At 44.5% G+C, this 24,902-nt stretch overlaps 1 protein-coding gene across 1 annotated transcript in view; it reads left to right on the top strand.

The window, feature by feature from the left end:
• The first annotated feature begins 234 nt into the window (after positions 1 to 234).
• The window catches only part of LOC129552231 (inhibitor of carbonic anhydrase-like), a 43,865-nt gene continuing 19,197 nt past the window's right edge, over positions 235 to 24,902 (top strand). Inside the window, exons 1-9 of the mRNA XM_055420446.2 lie at positions 235 to 348; positions 11,714 to 11,886; positions 14,811 to 14,919; positions 15,721 to 15,882; positions 17,042 to 17,189; positions 18,120 to 18,175; positions 20,229 to 20,407; positions 21,725 to 21,896; positions 23,354 to 23,502. Coding sequence (XP_055276421.2) covers positions 306 to 348; positions 11,714 to 11,886; positions 14,811 to 14,919; positions 15,721 to 15,882; positions 17,042 to 17,189; positions 18,120 to 18,175; positions 20,229 to 20,407; positions 21,725 to 21,896; positions 23,354 to 23,502 — 1,191 coding nt within the window. The 5' untranslated portion in view covers positions 235 to 305. The remainder of the gene's footprint in view (positions 349 to 11,713; positions 11,887 to 14,810; positions 14,920 to 15,720; positions 15,883 to 17,041; positions 17,190 to 18,119; positions 18,176 to 20,228; positions 20,408 to 21,724; positions 21,897 to 23,353; positions 23,503 to 24,902) is intronic.

Genomic DNA, 24,902 nt, shown 5'->3' with positions numbered 1-24,902 from the left:
CTAACCTGGGGCCCAGGCGGTCACTCTCACCTCGGGCCTCAGTGCCTCTCTCCAGCGGGCTCCGGGATTGCTGCAGCTCGTACATCTGGGTGCGGACTGGAGATCCAGCCTCGCAGCTCCTGGCGCGGGGCAGAGATGCAGCCGAGGCTCGGCTGGCGAGATGCCGGCGCAAGGGATGGGGGTGTGGCGAGGGCAATCCGCCGGAAGAGCGAACCCTTCGGAGGAGGCGGGTCCGCCCCCTCGTGGGCAGGTAAAGCTAGTTGAGGCCCCGGGAGCAGGGTAGGTGTCGCGCGCCAACGAGGAGAATGAGGCTCGTCATCTGCTCTCTGCTGTGCGCGGGCGCCCTGGGTGAGTGCGCGCTGGAAGCTGGGTGAGGGCGGCCCCGAGGATGGGGACCGGGCTCCAGCAGAGGGTCAGCCACGGCGGGACGCTACACTGCCTGGGCTAGAGCGGCTTCGAAATAGCCCAGAGTCTGGCTGCAAAGTGCCTTCCACCCACCGAGGTGCATCAGTACACCTGACAGGCAGTCGCCCTTGAGGAAACCCTATAACCTAGGACAGGAGTTCACAAACTGTGACCAGCCGGCCAAATTCCGCCAGCCGCCTGATACACAGCAGACTGAGCTAAGAATGGGTTTTACATCTTCACATGGGTGGAAGAAAACAAAAGGAAAAATAGTTTTGACACATGATAATTAAACGAAATTCCAGTGTCAGCGTCCATGAATAACACTTCACTGCAGCAGGATCAGGCTCATTCAGTTAAGTACTATCCACCGCTTCTTTTGGGCTTTCCAGGTAGAGAATTCTCCTGCCAATGCAGGATACGCAGGTTTGATTTACGGGTGGGGAAGATTCCCCTGGAGGAGAAAAAGGCAACCCACTCCAGTATTCTTGCGGGGAAAATCCCATGGACAAAAGAACCTGGCAGGCTACAGTCCATAGAGTCGCAGAGTCAGACCCGACTCAGTGACTACATAATGACAACAACAACAATAGCTGCTTCCAGAGTTTAAGGCAGAGTTGAATAGTTGCCACAGACACTGTGTGGCTCACAGAGCTAGCCATTGCCTCGGTCGACAATTATGAAAAATGTTCGTGACCCCTGCCTGAAGGCTGTTCATCCCATTTAGAGTGGAGGAAACAGGGTTGCAGGAGAGAAGGGATTTTTTTTCCCCAGGACTCACGGACTATTAATAAAAGGGGCTGCAGAACGTGAGGTAACCTTGTCAAGTGTCTAGCCAGAAGGCTATTTCCTGCTCTGAACGTATGATGCCTCCCATCCCTACTGTACACTAGAGAGGTGGAGAAATACAGGGACAAACACCCACCCTAGAATGAGATCCACCCGCCACTCAGTGCTGTGTGACTGAGTAGTTCCTTGCCCCCTCTGAGCTAAGTTAGTCCTCAGTTCAGTAGAAATTACTTTTTCACAACAAACACAGTTACTGTGCACGTGACATGAGGTCATGTGCCTAAGGGCAGAGCTCCAGGCACAGGTAAAAAAATCCTGCACTTAAATGTAGGAGGCCCCTTCTTGTGTTGAGATACGGGCACGCTCTTGGTTGGGTAATTGTAAGGAAGGTCACAGTACAAAGTCACTGAGCTCATGCAGGTGGAAGCCCTCCCGGGCTGAACGACTGGGTTCTGTCCAGCCCTGGTTCTGTCAGGTCTCAGGATGTCTTGAGTCATTTCTGGGGCAGCGTATCTATCATGGCGGGAGGGGTAACCTGGGCTGGGCAGAAGAAGGCAGGAAATGCAAGGAGTGCTTCCTGGGCCTCCCTGGCCAAGTGCTGCCCTCTAGGGCCACAGAGGGAGCTCTGCTGGGGCTGAGGGAGGCTGATAGGGTTGCTGCTGCTGTGGTCCAACTGTGGCCACAGGAAATCCATAGTGCAGCCGCTTGGTCTCGCCCCATTCTCCCTGAACAGCGCTTGTGTTGTTCATTCTTCCTCCACCCTTCTCCTGGCAGTGTCAGGCACTGACCAAGAGTTCACTCTCCCAGTCAGCTCTGTGCTTACAAGAGCTGCCCCTCCTTTGTGCTCCACCCACTCCACCCAACATTTCATCCCTCTTGGCCCCGGGCAAGGCTGGAATTGGGGACTGGCTTTCTTCAAAGCTCAGTGTTCTATTCCAATAAAAATTGTTCAGGTGGCGGATGACAGGAATGGGACCAAACTAGCTTAAACTGAAATTGTCAGTGGAGAGGGGGTGGTGATTAGGAAACCTTGTAAGAGCCAAGCACCAGGAGCTCAGAACAGCCTGTCCCTCCACCTTGGCTGCCACCTTTCTGGATCTTTTGCTCTTCTGGGGAAGAGATTTCTCCACACAGTGAGCAAGGGCTACCAGACTGAAATATACGAAGTGGGCTCTGAGTATCTTGAAATTGTCACATGATCTGATAGAGTGTTATTGATGGCTGGTCTAGTTTAGGCTATTTGACTCCACTGACCCTTAGCTTGCTTACATACACTCTCTTTCTTTTTAAAATAACTTTTACTTATATTTAATATAATGCCTTTCTTTATGTACACATACAGTTCAATGAATTTCAACAAATATGCCTACCCACATATCTACCACCACAATCAAAACACAGAACATTTCCGTCACTCTCAAACCGTCCACTATCCCTTCCTAGTCATTCCCATTTTTTCCCACTTTATATAAGTTTTTCCTTTTCTAAGATTTCACATAGATGGAGTTATGCAGTACCTAGTCTTTTGTGTCTGGCTAATTTCATTCAGCATAATTGTTTAGAGATTCATCTACATTGTCGTTCACTCCTTTTTACTGCTTAGGAGTATTTCATGATGTGTCTTTACTACAGTTTGTTTTCCATTAGTTTCTTAGTGAATGTTTAGATTGTCTTCAGTTCAGTTCAGTCACTCAGTCGTGTCTGACTCCTTGCAACCCCAAGAATTGCAGCACGCCAGGCCTCCCTGTCCATCACCAACTCCCAGAGTTTACCCAAACTCATGTCCATTGAGTTGGTGATGCCACCCAACCATCTCATCCTCTGTTGTCCCCGTCTCCTCCTGCCCTCAATCTTTCCCAGCATCAGGGTCTTTTCAAATGAGTTAGCCCTTTGCATCAGGTGACCAAAGTATTGGAATTTCAGCTTCAACATCAGTCCTTCCAATGAATATTCAGGATGGATCTCCTTTAGGATGGACTGATTGGATCTCCTTGCAGTCCAAGGGACTCTCAAGAGTCTTCTCCAGCACCACAGTTCAAAAGCATCAGTTCTTTGGCGCTCAGCTTTCTTTATAGTCCAACTCTCATATCCATACATGACTACTGGAAAAACCATAGCCTTGACTAGACGGAACTTTGTTGACAAAGTAATGTCTCTGCTGTTTAATATGCTGTCTAGGTTGGTCATAACTTTCCTTCCAAGGACTAAGCATCTTTTAATTTCATGTCTGCAGTCACCATCTGCAGTGATTTTGGAGCCCCCCCAAAATAAAGTCAACCACTGTTTCCACTGTTTCCCCATCTATTTGCCATGAAGAGATGGGACCAGATGCCATAATCTTAGTTTTCTGAATGTTGAGCTTTAAGCCAACTTTTTCAGGTTGGGGATATTATGACTAAAACTGCTTTGACTGTTAGTATCTAAGTCTTTGGGTGGACATATATTTTTATTTCTTTTGGGTGAATATCAAAGAGTAGTATTGCTGGGTCATAATGGTAAGTGTATGTTTAACTTGTTAAGAAAATGTCAATCTTTTTTGAGTAGTTGTACCAGTTTACATTCCTACCAGCAATATGAGAATTTCAGTTACTCTGCATCCTGTTAACACTGGGTGTTGTCAGTATTTTCACAGTCAGCCTTTCTAATAGATATGTATAGTAGCTCACAATGGTTTTAAATTCATTTCTCTGAAAAGTAATAATGCTGAAGATTTTTTTCATGTTTTTATTGGCCACTTTTATATCTTCTTTTATAAAGTTTCTATACAGATATTTTCCTATTTTTCAACTGGATTATTTGACTTCTTGAGTTAAAAAGCCCTTTCTGTTTTCTAGATGCAAGTCCTTGGTCAGATAAGGTGTATTATTTACACTTTACTCACACATTACTCAGTCATTTCCAACTCTTTGTGACCCCATGGACTGTAGCCCACTAGGCTCCTCTGTTGTGGAATTCTCCAGGCAAGAATACTGGAATGGGTAGCCATTCCCTTTTCCAGGGCATCTTCCCAACCCAGGGATCGAACGTGAGTCTTCCAAGTGCAGGTAGATTCTTTACTGTCTGAGCCACCAGGGATAGGTGTATTACAATTATTTACCAAATTTGTGGCTTAGCTTTCCATTTTCTAAATGATTTCTTCTGAAGAGCAAATGTCTTACATTTTGATCAGGTTCAGTTACCCAATTTTTATTTTTTGTTATTATGTTTTGTGTCATCTCTAAAAATATAACTGGCTAGCCCCACAAGTTACAGTATTTTCCTCTTTGTTTTATTTGAGAAGTTTTATAGCTTCAAGTTTTGTAGTTTGGTTTATGATGCATTTTTAGTTAATTTTTGTGTGTGGTGTAAAGAAAGAGTTGTGATTCATGTTTCTCATATGGATATCTGGTTTTTCCAGGACTTGTTTTTGAAAAGAATATCCTTTCGTCACTGAATTACCTTGGCAGCTTTGTTGAAAATCTACTGCCTCTATAATAGTAGTAGTGTTATAGTATAGTAGTAGTTTAAGTTGCTCAGTTGAGTCTGACTCTTTTTGATCCCATGGACTGTAGTCCAACAGGCTCCTCTTTCCATGGGATTCTGCAGGCAAGAATACTGGAGTGGATTGCTATTCCCTTTTCCAGAGGATCTTCCTGACCCAGGGAACAAACCTGGGTCTCCTGCATTGCAGGCAGATTCTTTATTGTTTGAGCTAGAGGGAAGACCTACTGCCTCAATATGGGTCAATTTCTAGACTGTTCTGTTACATTAAGCTTTAGTCTCTTAAGTATGATCTTATGACAGGATCATACTACCTCGGTTACTGTAGCTTTATAAGTCTTGAAATCAGATAGTATAAATCCTCTGACTCTATTGTGCTACTTTAGTGTTGGTTTGGCCATCTAGATATTTTGCATATCCAAACACAGTTTTGAACCAGGTTATCAATTTCTATAAAAAGCAAGATTAGGTTTGGATTTTTATTGGGGTTGCATTTGTAGATTATTTTGAGGAGAGTTGACATCTTAATATTGAGTTTTCTAATCCATGAAGATACTATATCTATTTATTTAGGTCTTCTTTCATTTATCTTGGGAATATTTTGTAGTTTTCATGTACAGGTCTTATTCATAATTTGTTGAACTTATCTCTAGATATGTCATTGTAAGTAGTATTTTAGTTTCATTTTTGTAGTTTTTATCTTTTTAGCATTGTAGAGATCCAGTTGATTTTAGTATATTGACCTCAAATCTGATGATCTTCCTAAACTCATTTATTCCTTAAAGTTTTCTTTGTAGAGAAACGTGTTACCTATGAATATAGATAATTTTGTATCGTCTTTTCCAATATGTGTACTTTTTGTTTCTCTCTTGAGCTTTGTTAAAATGATTAAGACTTCTATTACAATGTTAGAAGTGATGAGAATGACTATCTTTGACTTGTTTCAGACCTGAAAGGGAAAGCATTCAGTCTTTCACCATTATATATGACAGTGTGATTTTTTTTGTATATGCTCTTTATCAGGTTGAGGACATTTCTTTCTATTCTTACTTTGGAATTTTGAATTGTCTAGTACCTTTTCTGTTCTATTGAGATTGTCATATGGATTTTTCTGTTTTATTCTGTGATATGGTGAACTATACTGATTAATTTTTGCACTTTAATTCAATTTTTCATTCCTGGGTAAGGGATAAATGTGTGTGTATTCATGTACTCAATTTTTGGCTGGATTTGATTTGTTAATGTTTTATAAATGATTTTTGTGTCTGTGTTCATGGGGGATATTTGGCTATGGTTTAATTTGTCTTTAATGTCTTTGTTTGGACTTGGTATTAAGTTAATGTTGTCTTTAGAAAATGAATATTTTTTCTAAGGAATATTTTCTCGGTGTATTACTTTCTCCTCTGCTTTATAAGATAGTTTGTGTAGCACTGGTGAGATTTCTGTTTTAAGTGTTTGATAGAATTCATCAGTGTAGCCACCTGGGTCTGGAACTTCCTTTAACATTCATTGTAATGCAAGTTTGCTGAACCCAAATTCTCTCAACATTTGTTTGCCTGGAAAAGTTTGTTTTTTCCTTCAGTTCTTAAAGTTATTTTCATTGGTTGTAGGTTTCTAAGTTAGTTATTTTTCTTTTAGCACTCCATTCATACCATTCCATTGTCTTTAACTTGTATGGTTTCTGACAAAAAGTCTGAGATATTTATTGTCTTTGTTCCTCTGTACATAATTTTGCCTCTTTTCTCTGGTTGCTTCAGAACTGTGAGTTTGTAGTTTTCATAATATTAGGAAATATTCTGACTGAATATTTCTTCCCATATTTTTTCTTGCCCCTTCCCTCCTTTTTTATCCTGGACTCCAGTTACACGTATGTTAGATCACGTGATACTATATGATAAATCACTGAGGCTCGGATCATTTGTTTTTCTATCTGTTTTCTCTCTGATTCATTTTGGATAGTTTCTAATAATGTCTTCCAGATCATCTTTTTTCTTCTGCAGTATCTGTTAATCCCACCCAATGGAATTTTCATTTCAGATATTCTATCTCTAGCAATTCGTTTTGGCTCTTTACATCTTACATTTGTATCCTCATTATGCTCATGTTTTTATTTTCTGAGGGGGTCACTATTTATGAAAAATATTTCAGATATCCATGATCCTCTCCGGTCAGAAGTTCTTTTACACAATGCCATAAGCCTTGACTGGTCATTTGACTCTCCCATCCTGTGAGTGGCCCCACAGATAGCTTCAGTTTTAAACTGGCCTTTGAACCTGCCTGTCATTTTGTCAGCCTTGGCCAGGTTCATCTGGATGGCCCTTGGTGCTGACGTTTCAGTTGCTGGCGGAGCATTCCCATGGCAAGTGCAGGTCCACAAACTGGCCGGCATCAGTCTGCATGCGCCGGGCGCATGTGGGGACACCACCGCTAGTGTGAGAGTAGAAAGGAAGTGCCACAGCCCCGGCAGCATTGATGTTCATGCTTTTTAAGAAAATCTCTGAGCATACTTTCAACATTTAAAATAGCTATTTTAAAGTTATTTTCTGTTAACTTCCTCATCTCTTTCACTTCTGGGTCTGATTCTATTGACTGATTTTCCTCCTGGTTATGCTTTACATTTTCCTGCATCTTCACGTGTGTATTAATTTTATTGGTTGCTAGACACGGTGAATTTTACCTTACTGAGTACTGGATTTGTTTGCAATTTAAGGGGTGTCATCCTTTTTTTCTGGCAGGCACTCATAATGTCTTCAGATCAGCTTAATATTTTCAAGATTAGTTTTCAAGATGTTTAGGCTGTGTCTGGATTACTTTTCTTTCTAGATCTAGTTTAGCTGGAATCTTTCAAAAATGTACTATTTACTCAATAAGATTTTCTCCACTCTAAATGCTGTGAACTCAGATTATTCTTAACCCAATTTGAACTCTGTGAAATGTTTGGTTTAAGGTCCCCATTAAATTTTCTTTCCCTAGCAGTTGTCCTTGCCTGGCCTTCACAATGATCACATTGATAATTAGCCAGAATCTCCAGGGTGTGAAAATTCTGGATCTCTCTTTCTCCTCTCTTTTTGCACTCCCTGCTCTTTGGTACCGTATGCTGCACATCTTACTTGCCTCTGCCTTGCCAAGCTACGATCTCTGTCTCCTCAGCTTGGAATGACCATCAGACTGTTTCCTCCTCTCTGCCCTGCCATCTGGACATTTTGTCCAGGAAGAAAGCTAGAGTGATTTCAGGGCTTACCTTATTTGTTTCCCTTCTCTCAAGGATCATAATCGTGAAATTCCTGTTGCCCAGTGTTTTAGAACATTTTTTTTCATATGTTTATTCCCAGCTTTTTTTTGTTTGTTTGTTTTCAGTTGTTTTAAGTGCTAGGGCAAGTCCCATATCAGTTATCTGTCATAGGTGGAAACAGAAGTCTATCTGATTTACTTATTTTGTGTGTGTTTTGTTTGTTTCGCTTAGTTCCCTGTTTTAGTACCATGTTTTTGTCAAGGTTTTAGCTTTTCCCTAACGATGCAAATATCATTCACCCTGTTTTATATTCTCACTGAATAAACCATGGCTATCATTGGGGAGAGGGAAGGAGTGAGGGGTGATATAGAAGTAGGAGAGGGAAAGAAGGTTCTTATAGGATCGTACAAAATCAACTGTGTGATACCTTAGAAAATTGTAAAGCACCGAATCTTTCATTCAATAAGAAAATAATTTAAAAATATCAGTAGTGCAAAAGCTGCAGCTTTAAGCATTTGCACATAAGCAAAAGTGATGGAAAATACAGACTTTCCAAAGAAGCTTTCACAGTAAGTGTATACTTTTGAAAAAGAAAAAAATGCAGTTGTATACAGTAGCTCTTTGTATGGAGAAGGCAATGGCATCCCACTCCAGTACTCTTGCCTGGAGAATCCCGCGGACGGAGGAGCCTGGTAGGCTGCAGTCCATGGGGTCGCTAAGAGTCGGACACGACTGAGCAACTTCTCTTTCACTTTTCACTTTCATTCACTGGAGAAGGAAATGGCAACCCACTCCAGTATTCTTGCCTGGAGAATCCCAGGGACAGAGGAGCCTGTTGGGCTGCTATCTATGGGGTCGCACAGAGTCGGACACGACTGATGCGACTTAGCAGCAGCAGCAGCAGCAGCAGCAGCAGCAGCTCTTTGTATAACATAATCTACTTACAGAGCTATTTTCATTTATAGAGTTGTATTGTCTCCATGGTTACCAGTCATTTCCAAGAGCAGAATGTTTTAAGAATATGCATTGGCAAGCAGAGTAAACATGCTTTGAAAGGCTCAAAATGCAACGTGAGTTATTACTCTGCACACGTCTATTCTGCATAAGGGCACATGCCCAACAGCTCCACTCTCTCACTGGTTCTCCTATCCTGGGTGGCTGCTATCAAATGGGCCTGTTCAAACAAAGCTGAAGCACTCCATTTGTTACTTCCTGTCTTTGGTATGGATTTCTCTGAGTGAAATTTGATATCTCTTGCCCCATTTATTTTTATATTTCCTACTTATAGGCAGTTAAAGAGCAATACAGGTTTTGGAGTCAAACAGACCTGGGGGTTTCAAGGATTAGCTTCATTTCTAGTCTCTGATAGGTTTTTTTGTTTGCTTGCTTAAACTCATCTACAAAACAGGAAGATCAGTATTTAGCTGGCAAGACAGTTGCAGGAGTTCGAGAAGGGTTGTGAGTGTGGCCCACTGCCTTACACACAGGGCCTCCTCAAAAACTGATATCTGTGACTACTGTTACTTTCATCTGTCTGGATTTCAACTAAGTTGACATTTTGCCCAAATACAAATTTGTAAACAGCATTTTGCTTTCATAATACTATCAACACTAATTACAACAGTTTAAAGGGGAGAATCCCAGGGACAGGGGAGCCTCGTGGGCTTCCATCTATGGGGTCACACAGAGTCGGACACGACTGAAGTGACTTAGCAGCAGCAGCAGCAGCAGCAAAGGGCTAGTGAAATGAACTGACACTGATTTTAATGCCCCAGCGGTTACTCCCATGGAAGGCTGAAGTATCCAATGTTAAGACAAAGACTCAGGTTCCAACTTCCCTTCCATAAGATTTTTTTCTTTTTTGAGGTGAAATTCACTAACATAAAATTAGTTATTTAAAAGTATGCAATTCAGGGACTTCCGTGGTGGGTCAGTGGCTAAGATTCTGCACTTTCAATGCAGGGAGCCCAGATTTGATCCCTGGTCAGGGAACTAAGTCTCACATGCCACAGCTGAGAGTTTGCATACAGCAACTAGAGATTCTGTATGCCACAACCAAGACTTGGTGCAGCCAAATAAGTAAGCAAATATTTAGTGATTAAATAAAAGTATAGATTGAGTGGTTTCCAGTATTCACAAGGTTATACAGACACCACCTCTATCTGGTTCCAGCATGGTTCCATCACCCAAGAGACTATCCTGTAGTCATCCTCCTCTCCCCCAGCCCCTGGCCACCACCAGTTTGTGTCTCGATAGATTTACTTATTCAGGATATTTCATATAAGCTGAATGATATAATGTGTAGCCACTTGTGTCTGACTTGTTTCATTTAATATATTATTTTTGAGTTTTATCAATGCTGTAGCATTGCTTTATTCTTTTTATGGTAGATTACATTCCATTGTATGGATATGCTATATATTGCTTATCAAGGCCTTCCTTGCTATACATTTGGGTTGTTCCCACCTTTTTTGACCATTGCAAAAAGCGATACTATGAATATTTGCGTGTATGTATTTGAGTCAGTTCAGTTCAGTCTCTCAGTCATGTCTGACTCTTTGAGACCCCATGGCCTGAAGCACTCCAGGCTTCCCTGTCCATCACCAACTCCTGGAACTTGCTCAAGCTCACGTCCATCAAGTTGGTGATGCCATCCAACCATCTCATCCTCTGTCGTCCCCTTCTCTTCTTGCCTTCAATGTTTCCCAGCAACAGGGTCTTTTCAAATGAGTCAGTTATTCGCATCAGGTGGCCAAAGGATTGGAGTTTCAGTTTCAGCATCAATCCTTCCAGTGAATATTCAGGACTAATTTCTTTCAGGATGGACTGGTTGGATCTCCTTGCAGTCCAAGGGACTCTCAAGAGTCTTCTCCAATACCACAGTTCAAAACCATCAATTCTTTGGTGCTCAGCTTTCTTCTTTTTTTTTTTTTGGTGCTCAGCTTTCTTTACAGTCCAACTCTCACATCCATCCATGACTACTGGAAAAACCATAGCCTTGACTAGATGGAACTTTGTTGGCAAAGTAATGTCTCTTTTTTAATATGCTGTCCAGGTTTGTCATAGCTTTTTTTCCAATTTTAATTTCATGGCTGCTGTCACCATCTGCAATGATTTTGGAGCTCAAGAAAATAAACCCTCTTACAGTTTCCATTGTTTCCCCATCTATTTGCCATGAAGAGATGGGACCGGATGCCATGATCTTAGTTTTCTGAATGTTGAGTTTTAAGCCAACTTTTTCACTCTCCTCTTTTACTTTAATCAAGAGGCTCTTCATTTCTTCTTCACTTTCTGCCATAAGAGTGGTGTCATCTGCGAATCTGAGGTTATTGTTCATTCTTTTGGCAATCTTGATTCCAGCTTGTGTTTCATCCAGCCCAACATTTTGCATGATGTACTCTGCATATAAATTAAATAAGCAGGGTGACAATATACAGCCTTGATGTACTCCTTTCCCAATTTGGAACCAGTCTGTTGTTCCATGTCCAGTCCTAACTGTTGCTTCTTGACCTGCATACAGATTTCTCAGGAGTATTTAAATGCCTGTTGTTAATCCTTTCGGGTATATACTTATGCCCAAAAGTATGTGTGGGTCATATAATAATTTTATATTTAACTTTTGGAGGGTGCTTTTGGCTTTTTTTTCCAAAGGGAAATGTACAGTCAGAGAAATGGAACGTACCAGATAGCCAGTCCAATTTGTGTCTACTCCTCTCAGCCAACCCTTGACCTTGCCTTTAACCTCTCCGTCCAGCACAGAATGGTGAGTACTGTGGCTCCCTTACACACCTGGCCTCTCTTCCCTAGGGCTGTGTCTGGCTGTCCCTGAGAAAACTGTGAGATGGTGCACTGTCTCGAATCTTGAGGCTAGTAAGTGCAATAGTTTCCACGACAATATGAAAAAAGTCCTTTCAGTGGATGGTCCTCATGTCACCTGTGTGAAGAGAACCTCTTACCTTGATTGCATCAGGGCCATTGCGGTAAGCCACTACTGTCTAAGAAGAGTGGGAGAAAATCCACACTTTCTTGTTCTTTTTCTGTACTTGCTATGGTTTATTGCTCTAGAACAATTTTCTCCCCAAAGGAACTAGACTTGAAAGTACAGGGATTGTGTGTAGATGAAGATATAGGTGCTCAACATTCATTAATAGTGAAAACAGCAATAATAATAATATTTAAACAACTGATAGATAAGGATTCAGTGAAAATGCCCATAGTAAAGCAAAGCCAGATTTGTACTGAAAAAGAAATATATAAATATTCAGAAATAAACAAGTTTTAGTGTCACTGTTATCACTTAATATTGTTTTTGGAATTTCCTAGTAATGCAATGATATAAAATGATAGAAACAAGCAAAATGTCAATATTTTCAGATGCTTACATGCCTATAAAGTATAGTGAAATCAACAGAAATATTACTATAATTACTAATGAAAAAAGTACTTTGGTAAAAGATAATTATATCACAATTTAATGTCATTTTAACTGTCAGTGGTCACTAGTTGGGAAAAAAGAACCCCAAATTATGATCTTATTTACATGTAAGATGATACACAGAAAAATGTGTCAGGGAAAAAAATTAAATGAGAGATCTGCAAGATTACTATAACTATAATACAAGAGCTTGAGACAAATGAACAATATTATTAATAAATTAAAACATATGCCATATTCCCAGATAGGAAGACTAAACTTCATATATTTGCATATTCTCCCAAAGTTGATTCATAAATTTAATATGATTTTATAAAAATTATATTAAAAAATTATAAGTCAATAAAATAATTTTGCAATTCTTAAGTGTGGATGATAATATAAAATAGTATTATGAAAAATAAAATGAGCAGGGGAGTAACTGAGGCCTGTCCGAAACTATAACATATTTAATAACAGTATTGCAAAGAACAAGGTCCTTGGACAGATGTAGAAGACCTGGAAGAGAACAAGATTTGGACACATTTCCAGCTTTCTAAGGAGAAGGCAATGGCACCCCACTCCAGTACTCTTGCCTGGAAAATCCCATGGACAGAGGAGCCTGGTAGGCTGCAGTCCATGGGGTTGCTAACAGTTGGACACGACTGAGCGACTTCCCTTTCACTTTTCACTTTCATGCATTGGAGAAGGAAATGGTAACACACTCCAGTGTTCTTGCCTGGAGAATCCCAAGGATGGGGGAGCCTGGTGGGCTGCCGTCTGTGGGGTCACACAGAGTCGGACACGACTGAAGCGACTTAGCAGCAGCAGCCAGCTTTCTAAAGATAGCTAATTATCCACATGATATGACGTTGATGCGAACTATGAATGTCCACCACTACGGCATTGCGTTCCAGACTTAATGGTTAGATCCACATAGATTTAGATACTGTGTGACAAGGCAAACTTTCCAGACAAAAGACTGAGAAGGGATTATTTAGCTGGACAATTGGATAGCCATTTAGAAATAAAATCAACTGAGACTTTTAATACATTTACCAAAATAAACTCCTAGCTTGACTCAATTTGACTGATGTAGCTAAATATAACAAGATAAATCACAAAAATAGACAAATTTGGAAATGTAAAAATTTTAAATCTCTGACAAAAAAAAAATTAAAGTCCTAAGCCTACAGAATATTATATTCACATCAGCTATAACAAAGCAGTGTGATCTAAAAACTATATAAGGATGTCATTTAAATTTATAAGAAATGCTTAAGAATAACAAGCTATAAACAAGCTGCTCACAGAAATTACAACTAATAGATGATATAAACAAGGAAGGAAAAGCCTTCATCCTTTTTAATAATCAAAGAAATGCAAATGAAAGCATCCTTAAAGTAACAGTTTATATTTTTTAATGTAGTAATATTTCTTAAAAGATAGCATTTCTCGCTGATAGTTTTGCATGAAATTGGCATGCATTGCTATTGGCATTATAAATCATAAATTTATGCATCATTTCTGGAAAAAATTTGGAAAGATCCTGTAAGGGTCGTAAAGATAACACACAAGCTTTTATTTATTTTCTGTAATTGTCATTATAAATTATAAATTTGTATGCTGTGCTATGCTTAGTTGCTCAGTAGTGTCTGACTCTTTGTGACCGCATGGACTCTAGCCCACCAGTCTCCTCTCCACAGAGACTCTCCAGGCAAGAATACTGGAGTGGGTTGCTATGCCCTCCAGTTGAAGAAAAAAGATTTCCATAAGGGCTAGGGAACTGATATAACCTGATTTTTGAGAAGAGGCTGTGAGGTTACTGCTTTTCTCAGGAAGGAAGGAATCCTTGACAGATTCTTGAAGAGGCAATCCAGACTTAAGAGCTTAAAACATGACTCTTATGGATGGAAATGCCAGATGGAAATGGAGAAGAGGGTGACAGAGGATGAGATGGCTGGACAGCATCACCTACTCAATGGACATGAACTTGGGCAAACTCTGGGAGACAGTGAGGTACAGGGAGGCCTGGAGTGCTGCAGTCCGTGGGATCACGAGTCGGACATGACTTAGTGACTGAACGATAGCAACACGGATGGAAATATTCTGATTCACTCACTCACTTATCCGACATTTGTTGTATTTCTACTGGTAACAGTTGCTGGGCTTTGTTAAGATAAAACAACAGAACACTAACATCCCCACCTTGGTGGAGCTTGCATTCCAAGGGGGAGGACAAACAATAATTAAAGAAGGTTTGTCAGATGGTTGCTAAGGGCTCAGGAGAAAAATGGTGTTTCCAGCATTTGTGAGGTGGTAGTTTTAAAAGCGTGTTTGGGGAAAGGTTTTTGAGCCAACAGAAGGGAGGTGGAGGAGGTCTGAGCCGTGCAAATATCCCCAGGGGATACAGGTGACCCTGGCAGAGGGTTAAGTGAGTCTTCCTTGGAGCTGAGGGCCTTCACTCATGTCTGACCTTTCTTCTTTCAGGCACACGAAGCAGATGCTGTGATGGTGGATGGCGGTTTGGTCTATGAGGCAGGCCTGAGGCCCTACAACCTGAAGCCTGTTGTGGCAGAGTTCTATGGGTCAAAAGATGGTGCGTCCCCCATGGGGACCCGGGTCTCTGTCCTGACACAGCTGCCGTGGGGGGAGGCAAGGACTCTGTCGGCATTACACTTGCAGGGAACAAGTTGCTGGGGTTCTTTGTACTATGGAAGGCTGTCCCCAGTGCTGACCTGTGGGGGCTGGGAGCTTGGCTCTTTCTGGGACGCTGTGAACTTTAAGCCTCCTGATGGGAATGCTGCTGGGTGCTGCTGAGTAAAAGGGGACGTGCTGTCTGGAGTCCACTGCCCACTCCGTGGGACTGCATCAACGGGATGTCTCTCTGGAGACGCATATCCCTGGACAGCCTCCCCTTTTGCCAAGTCCCCTGCAGGTGCTAGAGAACGTGGGAAGTGAATGTTGTGAGAAGGGACTTTAAGGAGCTGAAGAATGAGGTGCCTGTCCTACTTGTCCATAAATGTCGCCAGTGTGTGCAGGAGCACAGCCTGCCTCAACCTGAGTCAAACTTGCAGCCCCCAGCAAAATCTTTGGATGCCCTGTGTACCTTCCCCCCACACCTTCACCTTCGTGTCTGTGCGGCAGACAGAGGAGCAGAGAGGGGAGAAGCAGTAACATCACGATGACCGGGAGCTGTGGGGCCTCCAGTCTGTTGCCTTGAAAAGGGACAGTTTGCTTTCTTCTGTCAATCAGGGGCCTTTCCCTTCCCTTTTCTACCTGTTTACCAGAAGGTGCTGCAGGTCCTAGAATCCCCCAGGCTCCACTGCACACACTCTGCAATATTAGTAGCAATGATGCGGCATCTTGCCTCAGCCCTTCTTTCTCTGCTGCTTCGCAGATCCACAGACTCACCATTATGCTGTAGCTGTGGTGAAGAAGGGCAGCGACTTCCAGCTGAATCAGCTCCAAGGCAAGAAGTCCTGCCACACAGGCCTGGGGTGGTCTGCTGGGTGGAACATCCCCATGAGGATACTTCTTCCCTCTGACTGGTCCCAAGAAGGTAAGCTGGCCAGGGCGGGGTGCGGGTTCCTACTACTGGGACCCACATGGATTGTTTTGGCGCCTTACAATCATTTCCAGGTGTACGGGTCTCAGAAAATCCAAGATGGGGTGAGGACAGCCTGCTTTAAACATGTGCTGGCTGGGTTTGCTGCATCAGTGACCCTTGTGACTGGCAGCTGAGACTTCCCTCTTCAGCCAAGGAGACCCTGTCTCTGAGTTCCTTGCAGCCCCACATTCGTGGTATCCCAGCAGTGGGGTTTGACAAGGGCCATGGTGAAGGCTCAGGAGAAAGGGGCGCTCCCTTCCAGCTGCCCAGGAAGACTCTCTAAGGGTGACCCCCACACCACCAGCAGTCGGGCTGCAGTGCCTTGGATGTGGGCTGGGGGTGAAGGCGAAAGGAGATGAGTGGACCGGAGCTCAGTTATGATGAGCTAGGGTGAACCGAGGGTGCCTTTTCGGCCCCTGAAAGATAACCAGATTTTCTGCACTTTGCAAAAGTATTTCTTTTTGAGCCCTGCCAGCTCTGCAACATTCATGTTTCACCTGTGTTTTGGGCTGCAGAGGTCAGATGGGGTGCTGCAACCTGGGCCACAGCTCTGGCTGTTTTCTTGGGGTTCCATCTTGCCCTGAGTTGTTGGACGTCTGTCTGGGTGGTTATGTTGGCATACCCACTCACATGAAGCAAGTGAATGCAACCCCCTCCTGTGAATTCCTGGAAGAGGGATTCCCGGGAGACTCCATGGGCCCTGGATCAGGAGAGGAAAAGAGTGGGTGGGACCATTTCCTGAGATAAGGAAGGACTGTTGGGATTCCCGAGTGTTTAGATTTCTGTGCTCCCCACCACCACTCCCGAGCCTCCGTGTTGGTGACCGAGCCAGGTGAGGAGTTCTGGAGCTGCCTGGTTCGGTGCAGCTCAGCAGCTTTTGAGCCCTGCAGTGGACACATTGGGAAGTTTCTGGAGACCCAGGCCCACGCATGAGCCATCCATGCCTTTGGACCAGGCACTGTTGGCCACCTCTGCATGCCCAACTTCCTCACGACAGTCCGAAGCAGTGCATTCAAACCTCTGGGCTCTCACATAGGAACACACACACACACACACAACCCAGAGGCCCCACCAGCTCATGCCCTGAAGTCCATATGTCTGTGTTGAGCAGCAGCGGCCAAGTTCTTCGCGGGCAGCTGCGTCCCCTGTGCGGATCAGTCGAACTTCCCCAAACTGTGCCAACTGTGTGCGGGAAAAGGTTTGGACAAGTGTGCCTGCTCCCACCACGAACCGTACTTCGGCTACTCGGGGGCTTTCAAGTGAGTGGGGCCTCCTTCTCCTCCTCTCTCTGATGTTGGGGAAACTGAAGAACAGGGAATAGATGGGGTCTGCCCCAGACAACCTGAAGTGTCCTGGTGAAACCTTGGGTTTTGACTGTCTCCCACGGCACATCCTCGTTCCTGACTGTCCTACAGAGGAGTCTTCTGTGTGTGTGTGTGGGGGCTCTCATCTACCCAGAGCCTAGAGTCTGGACCAGGGAGGCCTCTGGGTTCCATAGACACAGGCTTGAGCACCCATCCAGGCCAAAGATCAGGTCCTCCCCTGAACCCTTCTCTGGCTTCTCTCTGCCTGAGCATCTCCATGCCAGGTACATGTGCTGCGTCTCCCCACCGCCTCCTCAGCCCTGTGCCCGACGGCACCTTTCCATACAACATGCCAGCAAGGGACAAAACTAACATTCGAAACCAGAGCAAAACTGACCAGGTATCCAGGCTGTCTAGAGTTTTTATACTCTATGTGCTGTGCTGTGCTAAGATACTTCAGTCGCGTCCGACTCTTTGCAACCCTATGGACTATAGCCTATCAGGCTCCTCTGTCCATGGGATTCTCCAGGTGAGAATACAGGAGTGGGTCCTCTATGTAAAAGGCTTTTGACCTTAAAAAAAAAAAAAAAGTACAAAAACCCTATTGCTTCAGGCTGCCTACAAAGAGGAAGGTGAGGCTCCTTTTTTTGAACCAAGGGCTTATGGGCTCCTGCCTATTTCAGACCCGGGCTTGGCTCTGGCGGTTCAAAGACTCCTCAGACAGGGCCGTTGCCTCTGCGAGGGCAGACTGAAGCCTGGGAAACTGCAGGCGAAGCCTTGTGAGCCAGTTGCTGGGGCAGAGCCTGAGGAGGGGAGCTGCTGGCGGGGTGGGGGGTGAGCTTATGTTGTGGACAGTGGCCTGACCACAGCTGTCCTGTTGCTCAGGTGTCTGCAGGACGGTGTGGGGGATGTGAGCTTCGTGAGGCATCTGACGGTATTTGGTAAGTCAGACAGAGGAAGAATCTTGTGGCCACACCCTGGCCAGAGGAACTCCTTTCCTAAGTTTCCTTATATCTAGAGATAGGTCGTGCCAAGATCTTTAATGAAATAGAGTTTCTGTATAATGACACTTCCATTATTTGTGCTTTGTTTAGTGTTCAGTTTATAAACAAATTTTCTGAACATTTAAACTTTACTTAGCAACTATAAAAGCAAGTTTTAATAATTAGATTCTCTTAGTCACTGAAATGCCAAATTCAGATCTAATCATGATCTCCTGAATGCTTCCTTATAAATGGTTCCTAAATGTTTTCTTTAATTACCTTAAACAAATAAATTCTTATAATGATTGCAGAACTTGTTAGCACATCTACAATTAAATCTGTTGCAAAGCATTACTACTGTGGACAAAAATGTATTTCTTCTTTATTTCTATGTTAAAAAAAACTTTCCAAAGTTTTGGGCAATTTATCAGAAACAAATAAAATAGTGTTTCATACGAGTTCAGTTTTCAGATTCTAGGTTTTATAACCAATTAAATTTCTATCAGACACAGAACACATTTGTAACACTTAAGATGTTTAAACAAGAGATGTATATTTTATACTCAGTTCATTTTAAAAATCATTGTCTGCTACCTCAAGCAGAATTTTGAGCCTTCACGTTTTCTGGGGACCTTGGTTCCTTGCAGCCTGGTCTCTTTCCCTAACATGAAACAGAAGTGTACTGGCTTTGTTCCCTCACCCCAGCCGTTCATAATTCACTGTTCCCTCGTTATAACACACTGACCTGGTTTGTTAGCCTTTTGGCGATTGATGTGTGTCTTATTATCAGTAATTTTCATTCGTAGGAGCATCTATGGGTCTCTTCTCCCAAAATCAAGTTACTCCCAGTAGTTGGCATTGTTATTTTCTGTGATTGCTCAAGTTGGCACAGTTAGGCCAATGGACAGAATCTTCTAACACTCACTGTGGAGAACATCCTCACTTTCTGAAAACAACCAACTGTCTGAGACCCTCTAGATTTCCAGAATACCTTCTAATACCTAGACCAGGGGAACCAAAGAGTCTGTTTTCCTCACACGGCTTTTTGGTCCTTCTTTGTACCTATATAGTGTCCTGACTGGGCCCATAGGCTTCCATCCATCTCTCAACCCGCTGCCACCTTTCCCCAGCAGACTCTGTCCCCAGGGGAGTGTTGCCACTTTAGTGAGGAACCTGAATTGTCCCCGCAGCATGGTGCTGTGTCAGCCCCAGCCTAGCTCAGACTTTGATGAGTTCACTTAATCCTTTGAGCCTTAGTCTCCTTAACTCTGGAATGGGATAATCATATTACCAGCCTCCCCCAGTTGTTTTAAGGATTAAATGAAACTGAGAGCTTTACCTCAGTCTTTGGTGTGCTATGAGCTCTCAGAAAGCATTTGCTGTCACCATTCTTGTTAGCAGAGCTCTGGGCAGAGCATGCATCCCAGCCCTGGGTCTTTCTGCAGTGAGAATCTGTCATTTCATCTCCGGAGGGCTCAGCATCGTCACCTGTCTAAATGTATTTGGAAAAGATTCTCTTTTAGTCCTCTCCAGGCTGTTAAAAAATGATGAAAGAACACAGTTCAGGTGATATAAACTTTAGCACTTCTTGAAATGGGCCATTCAGTCTCCATTCAGAGAACTGTAAAACTGCAGAAGGCAGGAAGCTTTGATGGGATAAAGAATAAAGAACAATGAAGAGAAAAACAGATAATATCTGATTGGTCAGGGTCACTTTGCCCAGGGTGAGAAGAAAGAAGGAAGGAGTATAGAGCCCAGAGTTAGCTTGGCATTGGATGCCTGACTGACTGGATAGACTGCATTTCTACTAAGCAGAACATTTACAGGCACAGGGAGTTATCTAAGTTTCCATGGTGATGCAGATCACGGACATGGCATCACAGACAGGAGTGGCTCCATCTTGGGCTTGGAAAGCTATTTCAACAAATCCCTAAACAAACAGTTTGGGAGGGGTGGGCACCATGGCTCATGGTCTGCTGGCTGTCGGTTCATGTAGGCTTCCCTCCTCTAGAGAACCTGGCTAACCAGGCCGACAGGGACCAGTATGAACTGCTCTGCAGGGAAAACACCCGGAGGCCTGTGGATGAGTACAAGGGGTGCCATCTGGCCCGGGTCCCTTCCCATGCCGTCGTGGCCCGAAGTGTGGATGGCAAGGAAGATTTGATCTGGGAGCTTCTCAATCAGGCTCAGGTATCCCCGCCCCCTGTCTTCCCCTCCTGCATAGGGGTCCCTGCTTGGATTTGGGGTGCTTTCCCTCACTCTTTTCCCGCCACCGTGGAAGTCCTGGTGTTGGGCACAGTGGGAACCACACCACATGTCCTCCGTTTCACTGACCAGCACTTGGTCTGGATATGTGATGGGCTGCAGTGACCATAAAACTCCCTTCCTTGGCATCACCAACACCATGGGCCAAAGACTCTGCAGAAGGCCACTGTTGCCCCATTTTATTCTTCTAGGTTGTATAGGGATCCTCAAGCTGCAATGCAGATGCCCCTCCTCCAGGAGCTGTTCCCCTCTCTTATCCCACTGGCCTGGACCCCTCAGCAGCAGGTTCTGACTGTCAGCGTTTTGTGTCCTGCGTTGGAGGCCCTCCCTCCCAGTGCACCCACATCTGCTACCTGTCCCATCTCCGTTAGTGCCCTGTGCTCTAATGCACTAGGCATTCAGAGATGAGCTGGACACAGACCTGCCATGGGATCACTCACAGATGACTGTGGAAGATACAGTAAGCACACTGTACACACAGATCACCGCCATGGGGCACAGCCTTGCACGCATGAACTGTGTACTTTGAAGAGAGTGATTTGCAGGGTGTATCTGGAAAGGTTTCTGGGCCCCAAGAGTGTGGGGTTTGCCAGAGAAGGCAATATGAAGAGCCACTGCAAAGGCAAAAAGGAGACATTGCAAAGAGCATGGGGGTAGGAGCTACTGTCAGCTACCATCAGGAACGGCTTTGGGCCGGTCAGTGGGGTTACAAGCAAAGGGCTCTTGGTTTTCTGGGAGGGCCACAAAGAGTAAGGGACTGCTTGAAGTCCTTCATGGCAGGCCTGGGGCATCAGGTGCACCTAAGGCTCATGACCCCCAGGCTAGATGGTCCTGAATCAACACCCTCTCCAGGATGAAGCCCACAGGAGCCACTCAGGCCAATCAGATGTCCAGCAACAGGGTCACCATCACTGGCTGCCCCACCCATGGGAACGCAGCATAGGAGATGGAAGCTTCCTGACCCATGGTGACCATTACCCTCTGTACAGACCTATGGGGCAGCCCCTGGCAGTTCCCCTGAAGCTGCACAAGGCAGGCAAATTGAGATTTGAGTGAAGTGTTTGTTGAAGAAGATTCGAGAACCCTGTGAGCCACAGGGACTTTGGAGGGCCTTGCCATGGTCTTCACTCTCAGGCATTCATGTTTCTCTCCCTTTCCACTCCCCTGATTTTGGGATTTGTTTTTACTTTGCTTCTCTCTGCCAGCCTCCTTCCTTTACTATTTCTTTTATCCTTTGAACAGGAACACTTTGGAAAAGACAAGTCAGCAGAATTCCAGCTCTTCTACTCTCCTCATGGGAAAGACCTGCTATTTACAGATGCTGCCATTGGGTTTTTAAGAGTCCCACCTAAGATGGATGCCAAGCTCTACTTGGGATATGAGTATTTTTCGGTCTTTCAGCATCTGGGGAGAGGTGTGTAGGTCCTGGGAAGACCTGGAGAACTTGGGCATAGGGCAGGGCAGGGCCGTGGAGGCTTTCCTGGGGCCTGCAAGACCCACCTCACCCAACCCACAGGGTCCAAGGGAGGGCCAACTGTACTGGGTTCTTGGGGGGATATTCTGAACTTGGGAAAAGGTCTGAACCTGGGGCCACAATAGGGTTTGAAAGACCTTCAGATAACAGGCAACTTAAGTAATGACGGGGGCTTCCCTCATAGCTCAGTTGGTAAAGAATCTGCCTGCAAGGCAGGAGACCCCAGTGTGATTCCTGGATTGGGAAGATCTCCTGGAGAAGGGATGGGCTACCCACTCCAGTATTCTTGGGCTTCCCTTGTGGCTCAGCTGGTAAAGAATCCGCCTGCAATGTGGGAGACCTAGGTTCAATACCTGGGTTGGGAAGATCCCCTGGAGAAGGGAAAGCTACCCACTCCAGTATTCTGGCCTGGAGATTTCCATGGACTGTATAGTCCATTGGGTCTCAAAGAGTCAGACACGATTGAGTGACTTTCATATTTAAGTAAGGACAGTCCTGTCTCCTTTGTGTTAGCCAGGTTTGCCCCGCCCCACAGGGGTTCTATTTGATAAGGAATAGAGCCCATCCTAAACTGAAGTGGGAACACAGCCTCTGCCACCACCAGGATCAGAGCTAGAGTTTCAGAGGGTTTTGGACTTCCCGGGTGGCACTAGTGGTAAAGAACCTGCCTGCCAGTATGGGAGACATGAGAGACTTGTGTTCGATCCCTGGGTCGGGAAGATCCCCTTGAGGAGGGCATGGTGACCCACTCCAGTATTCTTGCCTGAAGAATCCTGTGGACAGAGGAGCCTGGCAGGCTACAGTCCATGGGGTCACAGAGAGTTGGACAGGACTGAAGCGACTGAGCACACACTGATCCAGGAAGCCCTGATCCAGCACTTGCTTTCCTTTGGCTCTCCATGCTTCCTTCCTCCTTCCTTTCTTTTTTTTTCCCAGTAGTTATGGCGTATCTGCCAAAGCCCTTGTGATTGATGTGGACATACTTGGTGGCGGGAGCAGGTGTGGGGGGGTGGGGGGGTGGAACAGCAGGCCTGCCCAGAACAAATGACACTGGCTTCCAAGGGGATGCTTTCCAGGGGATGCTTCCTGGATGGGAGATCTCCGTCCTGTGAGGAAAAAACACAGAAGGCCCTGAGTTGGGCTGGTGCTGGCAGAGACTTCCCCTGGGGAGGTGATGTCTGAGTAGGGAGGTCAGGAGGGGGCTTGCTCTGCCTTCACTGCTCTGTTTGGGAGCCAAGTTGGCCATTTCTCCTGGAGGTGATATGCGGGAATAGGTGGTGACATGGGTGTGAGACCCGTCAACTCTGCCGCTGTCAGGAAGAGCCTGGTTGGGCAGCCACTCGGAATCCTTCCCCCATCTGGGGGCTTCTTTTGGATCCCTGGCTCTTCTCTGGCAGTTCCAGAGGCAGAAGATCACCAGAGGGTGGTGTGGTGCACAGTGGGCCATCACGAGCATGTCAAGTGTAACCAGTGGAGTGCGCTGAGCGGGGGCATCTTGACCTGCGCCACGGAGGAGAGCACGGAGGCCTGCATCGCCGCCATCGCGGTAAGGAGGACCCGCTTCTGCAGTTGGGCTTGGACACTCGGACCTGCAGCGCTGCTGTGCGTTTGGTGGTGGACGCCCCCTCCCCGTGTCTTCCCATCAGCTGTGAGGCTGAGACACACCTGTTACATGCTGCCTCCCCCAGCCCCGCTCTCCGAAGCCCCACCCCGCTGGCCCCACCTCCCCCTTCAGCTCTGGCAGGGCAGAAACAGAGCAGCCCAGGACCCATATCTTAAGCTCAACTCTGGAGTCCAGGGAGCTCTGAGGGGTCCTGCCTAGGATGCGGGGTGACATCCTGTGGTCAGAGCCCCTGTGGATTGTGAAAGCAAATCAACCTTGTTGGTTCTCTGGACAGGTTTAAACTTTTTTTTCTTTTCTGTGATAAAATTATTACATGCTGGAAGAGAAATGAAAAATAATATCATTTCCAACTTCACAACTCAAAACTCATTATAATTTCTGAGTGATGGTGTTACGTTGTTAATAACTGTCCATTTCAGTTTTGGAGATTAGAAAAAAAAATTATCAATAAAAGACCAAAAAACTGACAAACTTAGAAAACACCACAGTTTTTTCTTCAAAAGATAATAATTGCAGTAAACCTCTCTGGGACTAACCCGTAATATTAAGGTCTTGCAATTTATATAGTCTCCTGAATTTGTCCATTATAAGGATTAAATGAATTTGAGTGCTTGTAACAGTGCCTAGCATGTAATAAGCTGTCAATAAATGTTAACAGTCATTATTTCAGTTCTTGAGCACAATTGGCACACTTTCTTAGGTAATGAAATATTCATTTAAAATGTTTTTAATGGCTGCATATCAGATCACCAAATATTTATGCCTCAATTCTAAATGTCTATATTTGAATTATTTCTGAATCCTTGTCTATTATAGATAATATGTGATTGGATATTTTTGTTCTATACCCATCAGTATTTTTGAGAAAGCCTCTTTAATATTAATGATGGTGAATATATCTGGAGTTACTTACTGTGTGCCATGCATGTGTATGAGCTCTTAACTTGTATTAACTCATTTAATCCTCATGATAAGTCCATGAAATAGATTTTTTTCACTCATTTGATGGATTAAAAAAATGTACATAGAAAGTATTTAGGGTTGTGTCCTTTGAAACAGTCAGTCCCAGAGTCTGACACATTCCATAGTGATTATGTTCAGAGGCTAACAAATTTGAACCACCTGAGTTTAAATTTTAGTGATCATCTATTGGATAAACTGCTTAGCTTCTCTCTGCTTCAGTTAAAAAAATATATAAAAGGGGGAGAATTATAGTACCCCCCTTACTGGGTTCTGTGAGGGAGTACATGAGGAAATCACTGTCAGTTCAGTTCAGTTCAGTTCAGTCGCTCAGTCGTGTCCGACTCTTTGCGACCCCATGA

This window comes from Moschus berezovskii, chromosome 1, assembly GCF_049115385.1.
Source record: "Moschus berezovskii isolate FMDL1 chromosome 1, NW_MosBer_1.0, whole genome shotgun sequence".
NCBI classification, from domain to species: domain Eukaryota; kingdom Metazoa; phylum Chordata; class Mammalia; order Artiodactyla; family Moschidae; genus Moschus; species Moschus berezovskii.
This window is presented reverse-complemented; position numbering and strand designations above follow the sequence as displayed.